We start from the raw sequence: 14,505 nt of genomic DNA, 5'->3' as shown, positions 1-14,505 counted from the left end.
TCAGGGAGCAGCTGGAGACTCTGGCACCAAGGGTGGACCTGGACCCAGAGGAAATCGAGGACAAAGGGTAAGTTTCCAGACCACACTGAGATTAGGTCAAAATGAGCATATATTGTAAATGCATGATACTGTATGACGCTTATCAAAATCTCCAACACAAAAGCATATGCTGGAAGCATATGTTTTACGTGATATGGTAGAGGACTGGTTTTGAAGTTTTGTTTCAGATATGTTGTACTGTATGCAGTCTTGGCAGTGAATGACAATGCACATTAATGACTTTTCAATCTTTGAAGAGAGTGAATTTTTTAAGCCAAACACTTTTTTGAACTACTGACAGTCGAATGGCTTTAAAGGTGAATTATTTTTCTCTTTATTGTTTCCAGGGTTTCTCTGGGAATAGTGGTACATCCGGACAGAAGGGAGAGGTTGGATATGCTGGACCATATGTAAGCAACATAAAATTCTACCCATTGCTTATAAGCTGATCACACTCTGTATAAATGGCATGTTGCCACTATAGCAGAATATGTGTAGTTGTCTGTTTTAGATTGTGTCTTCTCGTAGATTCACATCACTCAAATTTATGGCACATAGTATATACTGCACAATGTAATATTGCTACATTCTTAACATGATTTAACAAAAATAATCGTGTTATATAAGCAATACAAAAACTAAAGCTTCTTATTGTTGGCCATGTCCAACTGTTAACCCACTTGTTTTGTTCCCATAGGGTCAGAAAGGACCGAGAGGACCAGGTGTTGTGGTAGGTGCTCATGTATCAAATTGTTTAGAATTGTTTTGAATGAACAGAGCAAATCTGATCTCTGGTGTCTCTGATCAAAATCTTTCAACATTGTTTCTCCAAATGTCTCTTTGTCCTCAGCAATGTGACCTGGTAAAGAAGATCAGAGAAAACTGTCGTAAGTATAATTTAACAATTGTCGATAATGCCATTCCATAATAACAATAATAAGCAAAGATATTCATGTGTTATGTACTACAGAAATGTCTCACCACATTTTTTTCCCCCCTTTTCTACTACAGCTTGCTGTTATGGTAAGTACAAAAAATAGTATTAGATAATAACAGATGATTATGTACTGTATAGCACGACTATACAGAGAAGAAAAATCCTCTATGTGTCCACCAATAGGTAAACAGGAATGCCCGCTCTACCCCACTGAGCTGGCCTTTGCCCTGGATGCCTCTGAAGGCGTTGGCAAGGCCTTCGACAATATGCGTAACACAGTCCTGCGCCTAGTCGAAGACATCACCATCTCTGAGAGTAATTGTCCAAGAGGAGCTCGTGTTGCTTTAACCCTGTACAACAACGAAGTCACCACCGAGATCCGGTTTGCTGATGCAATAAAGAAACGTGCCCTGGTGCAGCGCATCGAGGGACTGCAGCCCCTGCAAACCCGCAAGCCGCGCAGCTTAGAGACGGCAATGAGCTTTGTGGCCCAGAACACCTTCAAGAGAGTGCGCAGTGGCTTCCTCATGAGGAAGGTGGCCATCTTCTTTGTTGGTGGAACAGTCAATGAGGTTCAAAAAGTTACTAATGCAGCTCTTCGTCTCCATGATGCTGGAATTGCCACTCTGTTCTTGGTAAACCGTGATGAGGGAAAACTGAGAACGGCACTGCAGGTAAAACAAAGCAAAAACAAAAGCAATATTTCAATATCTCAGTGTCTGTCTCCAGAGAAAGCAAAAATTACAGTGTACCTTTTATTTTCAATATGTCTGCCTCTTCTTGTAGGTCAACAACACAACACTGGCCCAGGTAATTTTCCTTCCCAGAAATGGAAGTGCAGAGTACAATTCAGTCATCCAAAAGGTGATGAATTGCCATGTCTGCCTAGGTAAGAGTTTTGTGTTTGTGCACTAATAATTGTATCACAGTTATGGCTTTTTTTTTTTTTTTTTTTTCTTTTCACTACAAAATGCCCATTTTTTGAAAGATTGTCTTGATCTGATTTTAATCTCACACATCCAATAGTTATTCTGTTTTCTGTTGTGAAAAAAATCTGCTTCTGTTCAGAAAATTCTGTGAGCAATTTAAAACTAATGAAAAAAATTATGAATAATACAAAAATAATTTTCATTATTTATTATTTCACCCCATTTCAATATTTTAAGAATAAACACAGATGCAATGCCCAGATTACAATTCTGGAAAACCAATAAATATTAGCCCTAATCATAGTATATTTTAACCTTGTCTGACATTGCCATTGTACAAAAAAATCCTAGTACAATGGCTTAAGCAGAATCCCATTACATCTTTTGATAATTATAAATACATTGCCCCTCCATGAAGCAATGAAAATAACATTCCATTATGTGTTTTCCTTTTTCAGACACCTGCTCTCCGGACCAAATGTGTGACTTTGTTCCCCCATCAACCAGCCGAGATAGGAGGTCTTCCACAACAGACGTGGACATTGACATGGCTTTCGTCATGGACAGCTCTGAGTCTACCTACCCAACCGTCTTTACCGAGATTAAACGTTACATTGCACACATAGTGGAGCATTTACAAGTGTCTTCAAATCCCACATCATCCCTTAACCACGCCAGAGTGTCTGTGATCCAGCAAGCACCTTACGGGTTCATCCAAAACAAAACTGGCTCTCCTATCCATGTGGATATCGGTCTGACCGAGCAGCACTCAGCTCAGGATATTGTCAAATTTCTGCTGGAGAAGACGCCGCAGTTAGAGGGCGGCCGGGCACTGGCAGCAGCAATCGAATCGACAGTGGAGCAGGTGTTTGAGAAGGCGCCTCTCCACCGTGACAAGAAAGTGCTTATGCTCTTTGTGACAGGAAGTGTGGAAGAAGAAGAGGAGCAGCTGGTGCGTATTGCCACTGAGGTCAAGTGCAGAGGCTACTTCCTGGTCATCCTGGGTGTGGGTAAGAAGTTGAGTGCCGGAGACGCTCGTGTCTTATCACGCATGGCCAGTGAGCCATCAGATGTCTTCTTCAAGCGTCTTGACAGCATCTCACAGTTTTACGACAAACACATCCAGACCTTTGGCCAGCTGCTGCCAAAGTATATCAGCAGTAAGTTCAATCCAATCAAGCCAATCAATCCATTTCATTGCCTTTTTGTACACTTTTTTATTTACTATTTCAGGCTTAATGCCAGTAATTGCATCAATTAAATCAAGTCCCTGTGAGTGACATTACGTGTTCTATGTTATTTTTCTTTTCAGTTGAAAATGCTTTCTACATGTCCCCTGAAATCTCCAAAAACTGCAAGTGGTTCCAGAGTGACCAGCCACTTAAAAACCCCTTCACGTCATCGCACCTACAGGAGTAAGTATTGTCATATGTGTATGCCCTATCACTGGTTTCTGGTAATTTGTTGGAAACATTGATGGTTTCATTCACTATTTATTGGCACATTTATAGGAAACATCAGAAACATCATGAAATCCACCAAGCAGTTCATCATCAAAGAAAGCACAAAGGTAAGTGAGGATGTACTAAAGGCGAGACACCCCAAGTGTGCCCTCCTGTGTGGAGTTTGCATGTTCTCCCCATGTTAGCGTGGGTTTTCTCCGGCTTCCTCCCACAGTCCATAGATATGCAGGTTAGGTTAATTGTCGACTGTAAATTGTCCGTAAGGTCTGAATGTGAGCATGAATGGTCGTCTGTCTCTATGTGTCAGCCCTGTGATGGTCTGGTGACCTGTCCAGGGTGTAATCCGCCTTCGCCCAATGTCAGCTGGGATCGGCTCCAGCCCCCCCACGACCCTGAATAGGATAAGCTGTTACAAATAATGGATGGATGGATGGTCAATTTTGAGATTTGGGGCTATTTGCTTCCATAACATGTCTTCTATTAGACTAGTGGAAAGAAAACATTCAAAATACACATTTAAGGTGTTCATTTTATTGCACTTTTTCTATTTGCCTCTTTAGATTTATCCTAAATTCACCAAAAGTTATCATTAGATAATGCCTCATTTGCATATTTAAACATATCATTTTAGAAATATTGTAATACAAAAATTATTGTCTTAATGTAAGTAATCAACTGGGGAAGTTTCATAATAATATCCATTAGTAAATCTTACCCTATTCACCTGTAGTGTCTTCAAAATGTATGGAATTTCATATATTTTTTCCTCATACTCCAAGCTAGAGATCTACAACTCAGTTGCACTTACATACACCAAACTTCCTAGTTTCAGTCCTATCTATATTCTGAATGTTTTTACAGAGGGGTTTGTTCAGATATAATTCATAGCTGGAATTATACAACATTTTATTCCTGAAAACAGGGCTGAAATGTAAATTTTTGTGGCTGCTTTTCTGATTTATGGATTGATGAGTGAAAAGAGATATCCAAAATTCCCTTAAAACCTTTGACACAAATATGTCGACAAAATTAAACCATCATTTTGAACCTGGCTTTTTCCAATGTTCAGATTTTTGTTCTGGAAATCTATGCAAATTAACGCATATTTAATAAGATAATGAAAACCTATAATACCAAAAATAATTGTCTTGTCATCAACTGGGGAAGTTGCATGGTGTTATTTGTTATAGTTAATTTGTTTACCCTATTCCCCTCTTCTTAAGTGAACTTAAACTACTTCAGCAGACAATGTGAGTTTAAAGTGCTGTTTGATGTGGACAGGTTAATACTGTTTTCTTCACTGTGAGGCATGCATAGCTAACTGCTAACACTGGCTACCCATATATCAGCAATCAGCATCCTTTTTGAAATGGTGACCTCAAAAATTAAGACCCGACATGAAAAGTAACATTTTAGTCACACAGACATTAATCCACAACAGCTACTGGCCAGTTGTTGTTTTCTGCAAACTGTCAACGGGACTTTATTGTGCATTGTTCTGCATTGACACCGTTTTATCTTACCCCCTCAGACTCAGATGAACTGCACGTCTCTAACGTGACCTCCAGCAGCTTGAAATTGCGTTGGACCAGCCCAGACCCCAAGCTTTTTGTCTACTTTGAGGTAGTGGTGACACGGTTGCACGACCATGCCCTGGTGCTGAAGACCAACGTGTCGGGCACAGAGCTTTCCGTCGACAACTTAGAGAGTGCTCAAACATATCATGCTGTGGTCACCGCCCACACTGCAGAAGGTCAAATTGTCTCCACCCGCAAAGGCATCATGACTACCAGTAAGTCCATAAACACGTCTATACAAGAATGTTGTAAGTTTCCTTTTTCTCCCACAAGATGGCATATTATGTAAAATGGCAATAAGCATATTTCCCCTGCCCCATAACACAAGATATGGCAATATACTAAATATAAATTCCACCAGATAAGATTTTTGTTTTTTAAAACATATTTTTTCTTTTGCAAGCTGATTTTTTAAATCTCTTTTTTAATAACTTGGGTTTTTTTTACTCCTTTAATGTATTATAGTTCTTTTTTTTTTAGCTAAGCTAAACTGAAACTCTTTTCCATGACTGGTTTCACTTTGACAGAGGCAGCAGAGCCTATGCCAGTGCATAAGCCAGCCAGCCAAGATACCAGTGCTGGAAATACCGCACCACTGGACAAACCAGAAACTGGTGAGTGACTGTGCATGCATTTGAGCTTTGACCTGTATATTCTTCAATTTTGAACCTGCATAACTTATTTAGCCGATAAAAAATGTGCTGTCTTTGAACTTTCAGCACAAATCCATTCAATATTTACTCTATATTTGCCTTGTGCATTAATGTTCATGGTCTGTTTGTATTTGGCTGTGTTTCCAAGGCAGAATGTTAGTCATATAAATAAAACCTGATGTTTCAACTCAAAGAACATTAAGTTATATGCTCAGATTGCTCAACTATACACAAATGTGCTATTAATCAACTCACTGGTTGGCCTACATAGGCCAAAATATACTGTGGGTCATCCAGGAAAACTTAATAAATCTACTCCTCAATCTCACAGTCTTGGTTTGCAGATTTAAACTTTTCTTTAATGTGTTGTAAGAAATAAAGAAGTTGAGGTTGCACTATCTGTGCCACTTGTTAGTGCGAAAATAGAGGCAATGAAGAAGATTTACAGAGTGCATATTTGTTTTAGGAGTGAAGCCTTACAGCTGCTGCTTCTTAGAAGGCACAACACTTAAGGCATAACTGAGACATGAGAACATCTATACTGGCTGTAAATTCAGGAGTAATACAGTACAACCAAGACTCCAGTGGATTTTTGCCTGCAGATAACCCGGACCACACAGCCATGCAGATCCTAGATGACTAAAATGAACTAACAAAACAGTAGCTGTAGTTATAACTAACTTTCTAATTCACCAATGAAAACCTACACATGAACCTCTTTCTTTCCACTGAATGCTTAATTTTCAAATGTTCAAACTCCTAATAATGCCAGTAGCCTGAGTACTCTGAACAATGTTATGCCATTTTGAATGCTATTCCCTTTGCATTATGAGAATGAACCAAATCAGCACTTAGACTCCCCATTAGACCCTTTTAGACCCCTGAGCTTCAAATGTGAATGTATCTATTACCTGCATCTTCTTTAACAGCACACAGTAACTGATGTATGCCTCTTATAGTTGTTCATTTAGTCTTAACACAAACTCATCTTCTCTCCCTGTCTGTCGTCCATCACTGCTGTTGTTCTTTTTTTCTTTTTGCATGTTCTAGTTAATGAATTTGCAGACCCATGCTCACTTGACTATGACCCTGGAATGCCGTGCAAAAACTATCAGGCTAAGTGGTTCTTTGACAGAAAGAACGGGATCTGTACACAGTTCTGGTATGGAGGTTGTGGAGGCAGTGCAAATAGGTTCGACACTGAGGCCCTCTGCTTGAAAAACTGCATGAGGTCAGGTAAGTGGTTGTCAGTGCCAGGCCCTCTGAAGGAATGCGCCGTGCCCTGGTGTGAGGGCGTAATATAACGCAGCATATCATGAGCTTCAACTACAAAAAATGACTGTTCGCTAAACCTCACTCCAGAACAGCGATTGTCCAATCATAGCTTAGCAACTGTAACTAGGCACACCAGGCCTGCCAAGCTTTGGATTTCTCCACATGCTGAAATGATGTGCATAATAATCTTTTCATAATCATCACTCAAAAAGCAAAAACAAAAGAGGAAAACTGTAAAGAATCGCCTGTTACATTTGCCAAACTCATCAGTTCTTCCGCATCCAATTGAAGACCCATTGTTTCAAATATTTCTACACATCTTCAGAGTTAAATCTAAAACCATTATCACTGCAAACTGCATTTATGCAGTGCGAGAAGGGAAAGCTTGGCAGGTGTAGCAACCGTGATTAAGGGGCCAAGGCTTAGTAAACAGTCAATTAAATACACGCAGTTCATAGAAGCTAAATTAATTTTACTCCTATTTCTAAAAATTGTCTTATAAACTGTCACTGATCACATGAGGTATTGGGAAAATGTGGATTACATCTTCATACCGAAGTATGATAAGTGTGCTGGGAAGTTAAAGCAGGAATAGAAAAAGCAACCTGCCGATGTGCATAATTTGTGACAAGTAATGACGATTGCATCTGAGTAAATGCACCATGTTGAATCCTCCTGATAGTTCCAGCAGCTGATGAAAGCATGTTTATCGAAACTGAAACCACATTCATACTTTTGTTTCCACAGTGCCAGAGCCTGAGCCTGAGCCAAAGGTGCAGCAGGTTGAACAGGTGGAACAGGTGGAGATCCTCCCGACTCCTGGTGAGATGTGATACACACTCACTAAATAACATGAATAGTTTAATGTAGGCCTACAGTATTATATTACTGTTCCTTCCCTGTTTTGAAGGCATAACTGACTTTGATGTGGGTGCACATGTGTGCTATGCAAATGCTGGCCAATAGGAAAGAAAACGCACTTCCTTCCTAGTCTTAAACAAGCAAATCCACATCCTCAAAACATGATCCTCAAATCAAACCTTTTCATAATGTTGGGGATATATCTGCTCATTAAGTCGACGGTTAAGCATCTTGTATCACTGTTACATAATTCAATTTCCACAAACTGTGCTCACTTTGCAAAACAATAAGTTCTTTGTATTCAACTGGAAACCTACCTACCTCCTCCACTAAACACTCAGATGGTCTAAATGAGTGACGGAACGAGTAAAAAGCCAAGCGTGGAAAACTGAGAAGGTTATGCTGTTGTGACAGGAGCGAGCCAAGTCATAACCACAGAGAAAATGAATGGAAAGCCTTGTTCACTGGTTCATTGTTTTTTTGGCAGCAGTCCCCATATAGAGCAAGTTCAAGTTGTCAGTACTACGTCAGTGTTGAAGTAAATTGGCACAAGATACTTACAGTAATACAGTCCGCTCTAAACCAAATGTGCCATATCTCATGATTGTGGAAGAAAAAGTCTGCTTCGATGGAAGTGCTTTTGTTCTTTCCTTGCAACATTTATGTGCATTATACAGATTTCCATTCCACAACACAAACAGGTCACTGGAAAAAATGCTGCAATCATCTCTTCATTACTACTCATTATGTATAATGGTGATGATGTATTTACTGCTGATTGGACCACGCATTATTGTTCATATTTAAAGTCTAATTTAGTGAGCAATTAGTTAGTTTAGCATGCAGCCTTGCCAGAGATATGTGATCTTCCAGTTGCATATGTTCTCATACTTTCCCCGATTGTTATTCTTTGTCACCCTCACAGCGGCCTCTACAGCCAAGGACATTTGCCAGCTTCCCAAAGAGGAAGGTACTTGTGCCAAATTTGTCCTCAAGTGGCACTTCGATGCCCCCAGCAAGAGCTGCACACGCTTCTGGTATGGAGGCTGCGGTGGAAACCAGAATCGCTTTGACACGCATCAGCAGTGTGTGGAGGCTTGTGGAAAACCAGGTACGTGTTTTGTTCATAGTAATAATCTTCCAGTATCACGGACCAGTTATTGTCCAGCCCAGGTGCACAGCAGTTCGTGAAATGGTCACAACATTTAATGTATTGATTCGTGTACATAGACACAAATTTCATATTTTCAGCACGACTTTCAACAGTACATTTTCCGTGCTTTTTCCTACAACATTTCAGATGTCTGTCAGTAGTCAGTAGCACCACCAAATAGACATCTCTCCTTTAAAGCTGCAGTGTGTAGAAATGGAGCAAATATGATTAAAAAAAGTTATTTCTATAAAACGGTCACTATATCCTGACAGTAGTGCATGAGACAGGTAATCTGAAAACAGTCATGTGCATCTGTGTCCTCCGGTGCTCCTAAGGGCATCTAGATTTCACGACAAAGAACCAATCAGAGCTGATCTAGAGTCAGCCGTCCAGCTGCCGTCAATGAGCCAGCTGTCAATCACTCGCAAACATCCTGTAGTGTACTGTTTAGCTGTAAAATGAGAAAGTTTGTGACCCGGCAGCCATGTTGAGATCAGTTCAGAAAATACCGAGCACCGCCCACCAGCCGGAGCACAGCAAATAGGAACGCTCAGTTTGCAAACTCTCACACAACTGGTGTAGTATAATCCAAGTCTCATTTATTCAGTCGTATGCTCATCACTTCCCAAACACATGTATCTTCACTAAAACCTTACTATTTAAAACACTTCCACAAAAACAGTATCACGCTTGCACTTGCTTACGCTACTTGTCCGGGCAAGTAAGTGATACATTATAATTATGAGACATAGAAGTATTTTCCAATTTTATTTTTCATATTTTTCTTCTGTCAATTCAATGTGCTTCCCGGAAATTTCTGCAGATCATTTAGTGTTAATATGCCACTTCAATTAACAGTTATAATTTGGTAGGTACACTATTCGCTAACCATATTTATTTTTTCTTTTCCATTCATCACCAGCACCCCTCAACCAAGGAGTCATCGCTGCAATAAGAACATAGGACAAAACATGGCCAGCTTTCACCTCTGTTTAGGGGATTCTGAGGAGAACCATCCAAAATGGCCATACTGTAAGGATGTAATACCAAAGCAATGGTGGCTGCACTGGATTCCACAAACATGGACTTTATCCCCAAAATTCTTGAAGTATTCTTTTTTACAACAAGAAGGAAGGCAACACGATTTGCTGCATGATTTGTTTTAACTTACTGGTGCTACATAGTATGTTTGTTTTACCGATGGAGATGTTAGGTGCATTCAGTTTTGTAAAGTCACATTTTCTGGAACAATGTCATCATATGAGTCTTCATATTTTTTAAAATGCAGTTTTATGATTAAGCAAGAAACATATATGAATATCTTGGACAGAGATTAGCAATAAATCAGTACATGCAGGACTGGCATTATTCAATCCAGTAATCTTTTTTTTTATATATTGTATTTTTTACATTCCACATTCACATTGGCTTTTATTGATTTATATTGTTTTAAAACTCACTTGATCCCTGTGGAATCATTATTCACTATTTTACAATCACAGAATCCACAGCAATGTTTACACAAGTCTTGTATGGTGGTTTGTGTATTTACGTAAATGACAGTGACTAACATTAATGTAATGTTAAGTGCACTTCTGGATCCACTGCCTCAAACACACAAAGTTCCAGCTGTTGAGAAATGCAATGTACTTGTCAAGCTGTTTTTTATTTTTGTTTCATTTGGTTTTACTGAAATTTGTGTTTCATCTGGGTATCGGAGAAATAAACACGAATTAGACTTTCTAATAAACATGAGCAACTCATTCTTTTCTTTCTTGTTTTGAATGAAGACTTACTGTATACAGTACACAAGAAACAGTTACAGAGAAGTATAAACAATATTTGACATCCTTATAAGGGTGGAGCTCAAAGAGTAGCTGAAGATTGCATAAAACCAGAAGCTAATAACATCCTATAAAGGTCATTTCTCTTCCAGTGAATTTCAAATTAGCTTGAATTGGAGTTAAAAGCGGAACAGCCGATATATTAGTGTAAAAAAATATTTAATCACAATTAATTGCATGATTGTCCTTGATTAATCGCAAATTAATCACACTTTTTTTATCTGTTCAAAATGTACCTTTAATGGAGATTTGTCAAGTATTAAATACGATCGACGTGGGAGTGGGCAAATATACTTGCTTTATGCAAATGTATGTTTATGTTTATTTATTACTGTAAATCAATTAACAAAACAAAACAATGACAAATATTGTCCAGAAACCCTCACAGGTACTGCATTTAGCATAACAAAATATGCTCAAATCATAACATGGAAAACTGCAGCCCAACAGGCAACAACAGCTGTCAATGTGTCAGTGTTCTGACTTGACTATAACTTGCCCCAAACTGCATGTGATTATCATAAAGTGGGCATGTCTGTAAAGGGGAGACTCATGGGTACCCATAGAACCCATTTTCATTCATATATCTGGAGGTCAGAGGTCAAGGGACCCCTTTGGAAATAGCCATGCCAGTTTTTCCTCACTAAAATTTAGTGCAAGTTTGGAGCAAGTTTCCCTGTAAGCAGAGCCTCATTTTTTACAAGTATTCCAGTCATTTTACATGTGATAGGAGGAGACACTTTATAAGCCACAGACTGAGATTCCATTTATGTTTCTTATACTCTGAAACTGTCCTACTGTTACATGTCAAAATGTCTGCAGTGGAAAAACCTATTGTCATGACCAAGAATGTTTTATATAGTTATATTATTGCTCCAGTGTTTATTGCTGCCACCTGTGATTTTCGACACTGAGCTCCCAGAAGAAGGTCTCAGCCCAGACACATAATGTGTTCACCTCCAGAGGTTGGATCCTCTGAACTGTGTGGCCCAGTAATGTGGGTCCTCCAGAGTTTCTGAAGGCCAGGCAGCACCTGTACATCCTTCCTTACTGAAACAGTCAGCAGAGACCAAAACTAATAGTGTGTTTGGCCGATATTTAACTTGTTAAGTCAAACATCTCTAAATTTATTACCCATAAAGCTGCCGTCAAATGGCTGAGAAAGTCCAAATACCAGCTTTAAACTGGATCACACTTGTTAAACATTAGAGAGCTGTTGTGTAATTGACTACACTTAGAGTTTCAGAAAGAATTCAGGCCGAAATATTCACAGTGGGCCGATGTTAAGACAACAGATGCAATGTTAAAAGGGCCCTGTAACAGTAACTAACCAAGCACACATTTTTTGAAAGCTACCACTGAGGACTATGTGTTCTCATGATTGGTTGAGAATTTGGAGATGTTAACAACTCGTGTGGAATTTTGTTCTAGAAATACAGACAAATTGCAGCTAGTGGGTTTTTGCATCAATATCTTTAAATGTGACTGTTTTTAGGCAAAAAATAAAGTTGAATTAAAATAAAAGGAGAGTGCTACAGGAACGAGTCATAAAACCCGGAACTCAATGGAACTCAATGTTTTTTTTTTAATGGGTTTTTAGTTTAGATGCCTGTTACGTGCTGTGCTGTGCTGTGCTGTGCTGTGTTGCATGTGTGCTGTGTTTTTCTGCCCTTTCCTCTGTCTCCTCAGGTGCCACCCTCCTCCCCTGTGCAGCTGCAGTCCAGGGAAGCACACGGCTGCAGCTGATCAGTAATCAAGGCGGAGAATATAAAAGAGCAGGATAAATGGAGGAGAAGATGCCAGTGGGCCAAACTCACTAAAAAAGAACAAGTTTCTTAGCAAATATTTTTTAGGGAAGGGAGGATGTGTCAGGGGAATTTGGACCTCAGAATTTGTGAGGATGTCTTGTGAAGGCCCATGACAAAAACCCTTTGCAAGTGTGTGGGAATTCAACCTATTATTTTGCATGACCTCAGTATTCCTAAAGTGCTGAGTACAGCCCTGAAAAAAACATGATAATATCCAAATATACCCATTAGTAGTATGTGTTGAGGTCTTTGTGATTCTGACAAGCTGAAAAACTCTTCAAACAATACTATTTCCCTCACCAGTTTTACAGGTTGAAGATAATCCAGTTTTTATGCACTGCAGAAATAACTACTGTATACTCCAAGATTTGGACTGTTTGAACAAGGATGTAGACATCCCTTGAGAGACCAGCCCTAAATCATGTATAAGCAAACAAAGTTAAGAAGTGAGAAGTACAAGCTGTGTCATTGTCTGGCGAGGAGAAGATTCAATATTTGGTCAGTGAACATAAAAGGCCTGGGGATGTGTTCTCTCTTCAACCCCAGCAAAGTGTCCAGATGTGAAATAGCTCATTGTTTTGATAAACTCCCCTGATTTCCTATCATACTCACTACTTCACTTCAGTATCACTACTTCATTTCACACCACGGTCCACCACATTTTTTCCCAGCATAAATCCCCATCTGATATTTGTAATGAAGAGTTTAAAAAAATGTGGCATGAATCATGTTGTGATTAAAACAAGGACTCAAAGCTTTACACACACATTTTTTTGTTTGCATTTGAGGCCATTTCTCAAAGTTATGTTATGTGGTATACTCATGATTTGAAAATCTCAACTCCACAAAACTGTTTTGGGCAAAATACACAATAGTACACAGTACAAAATGTGGCCAAAAGTATGTAGCCAGCCCTGTCGAAATACTATTTAGAACTGTTCTTCCTCCTGAGCCACAGCTGAGAGACTGTGAGCTATAGGCCTTATCATCCAACATCAGTGTTGGACCCATAGACTGTATAAGAAGTGGACGTGGTCACCGTGACGTCACCCATTGGTTTGCAGATCACGGTTTTGAAGCTTTGGCCATCACCATCTTGTTTTTTTTTTTTGCAAGAAGTGAAACGGGAGGGTGTAAGCCAACCAAAAAGGTTATAATTAACGTTCTAAGACAAAAACACGGACATCTCTCAGACAGGACAACACCGTGTCAGCAACCTGTCAATCACAAGGTAGTCACGCCCCAAAGCATCCCCTGCTTTATGGTCTATTTGACTCTAAATGGCACCACGATTTACTAAATGAACATCATGCTGTATTGAAGACTTGAAACTAGCGGTAGAGACCATAAACTCATGTTTACAATGTTTTTCTGAGATAATAAATCAAGTGAGAAATAGGCTCATTTTCAGATTTCTTTTGCAACCAAGAGTCGCCCCCTGCTGGCATTAGAAAGAATACAAGTTCAAGGCTTCACTTTTCACTGGTTGGACCTCACTAATACTTTTGTGTCTGAATGGGAGCAAATCGCTGCAGCCAAGTTCCAACATCTGGTGGAAAACCTGAAACCAGAAGAGGAGTTATAGCAGCACATTAATGCCCATAGTTTTGGAATGAGATGTTCAGGTGTCCATGTACTTATGGCCATGTAATACATGTGTTAATAACTGTGACAGTCACAATCACTATGCATTAGTCGTGGTGGTTAGTGTAGAATCTCATACTTTGATTTGGTAATTTTGGTTTTGCATACTCAAGCATACTCAAGTTAATGTGGGACTGTTTGCATGTCCCACATCACAAAGAGTTAAATCCTGTCAGCATAAATATAACATCACACTAAAGAACAATTATTCAAATCCAAAACTCCAACTGAGAGCAACTGCTCGCAATTAGTGGTGAGACTTGATGAGCTGTCTCTTTCTCTGTGTGGGTGGGAATTTGTACTTTTGGACAGATGTGTTTAA

At 39.4% G+C, this 14,505-nt stretch overlaps 1 protein-coding gene across 5 annotated transcripts in view; it reads left to right on the top strand.

Moving 5' to 3' along the window:
* col6a3 (collagen, type VI, alpha 3) overlaps positions 1 to 10,650 on the top strand; it is a 35,794-nt gene extending 25,144 nt beyond the window's left edge. For 2 of the 5 annotated variants that reach the window (XM_037790251.1, XM_037790247.1), the window contains 16 exons: positions 5 to 67; positions 387 to 449; positions 737 to 769; positions 890 to 926; positions 1,051 to 1,062; positions 1,160 to 1,650; positions 1,763 to 1,865; positions 2,364 to 3,065; positions 3,218 to 3,320; positions 3,417 to 3,475; positions 4,900 to 5,160; positions 5,473 to 5,559; positions 6,649 to 6,834; positions 7,621 to 7,695; positions 8,660 to 8,845; positions 9,810 to 10,650. In XM_037790251.1, the coding sequence (XP_037646179.1) occupies positions 5 to 67; positions 387 to 449; positions 737 to 769; positions 890 to 926; positions 1,051 to 1,062; positions 1,160 to 1,650; positions 1,763 to 1,865; positions 2,364 to 3,065; positions 3,218 to 3,320; positions 3,417 to 3,475; positions 4,900 to 5,160; positions 5,473 to 5,559; positions 6,649 to 6,834; positions 7,621 to 7,695; positions 8,660 to 8,845; positions 9,810 to 9,850 (2,502 nt within the window). In that variant the 3' untranslated portion in view covers positions 9,851 to 10,650. The remainder of the gene's footprint in view (positions 1 to 4; positions 68 to 386; positions 450 to 736; positions 770 to 889; positions 927 to 1,050; positions 1,063 to 1,159; positions 1,651 to 1,762; positions 1,866 to 2,363; positions 3,066 to 3,217; positions 3,321 to 3,416; positions 3,476 to 4,899; positions 5,161 to 5,472; positions 5,560 to 6,648; positions 6,835 to 7,620; positions 7,696 to 8,659; positions 8,846 to 9,809) is intronic. The other 3 variants (XM_037790248.1, XM_037790250.1, XM_037790249.1) reach the window with 3 other exon arrangements.
* The last annotated feature ends 3,855 nt before the right edge of the window (positions 10,651 to 14,505 follow it).

Source organism: Sebastes umbrosus, chromosome 13 (assembly GCF_015220745.1).
Source record: "Sebastes umbrosus isolate fSebUmb1 chromosome 13, fSebUmb1.pri, whole genome shotgun sequence".
NCBI lineage: Eukaryota > Metazoa > Chordata > Actinopteri > Perciformes > Sebastidae > Sebastes > Sebastes umbrosus.
Note: the sequence above shows the minus strand (reverse complement) of the source record. Positions and strands in the feature narration are given on the sequence as shown.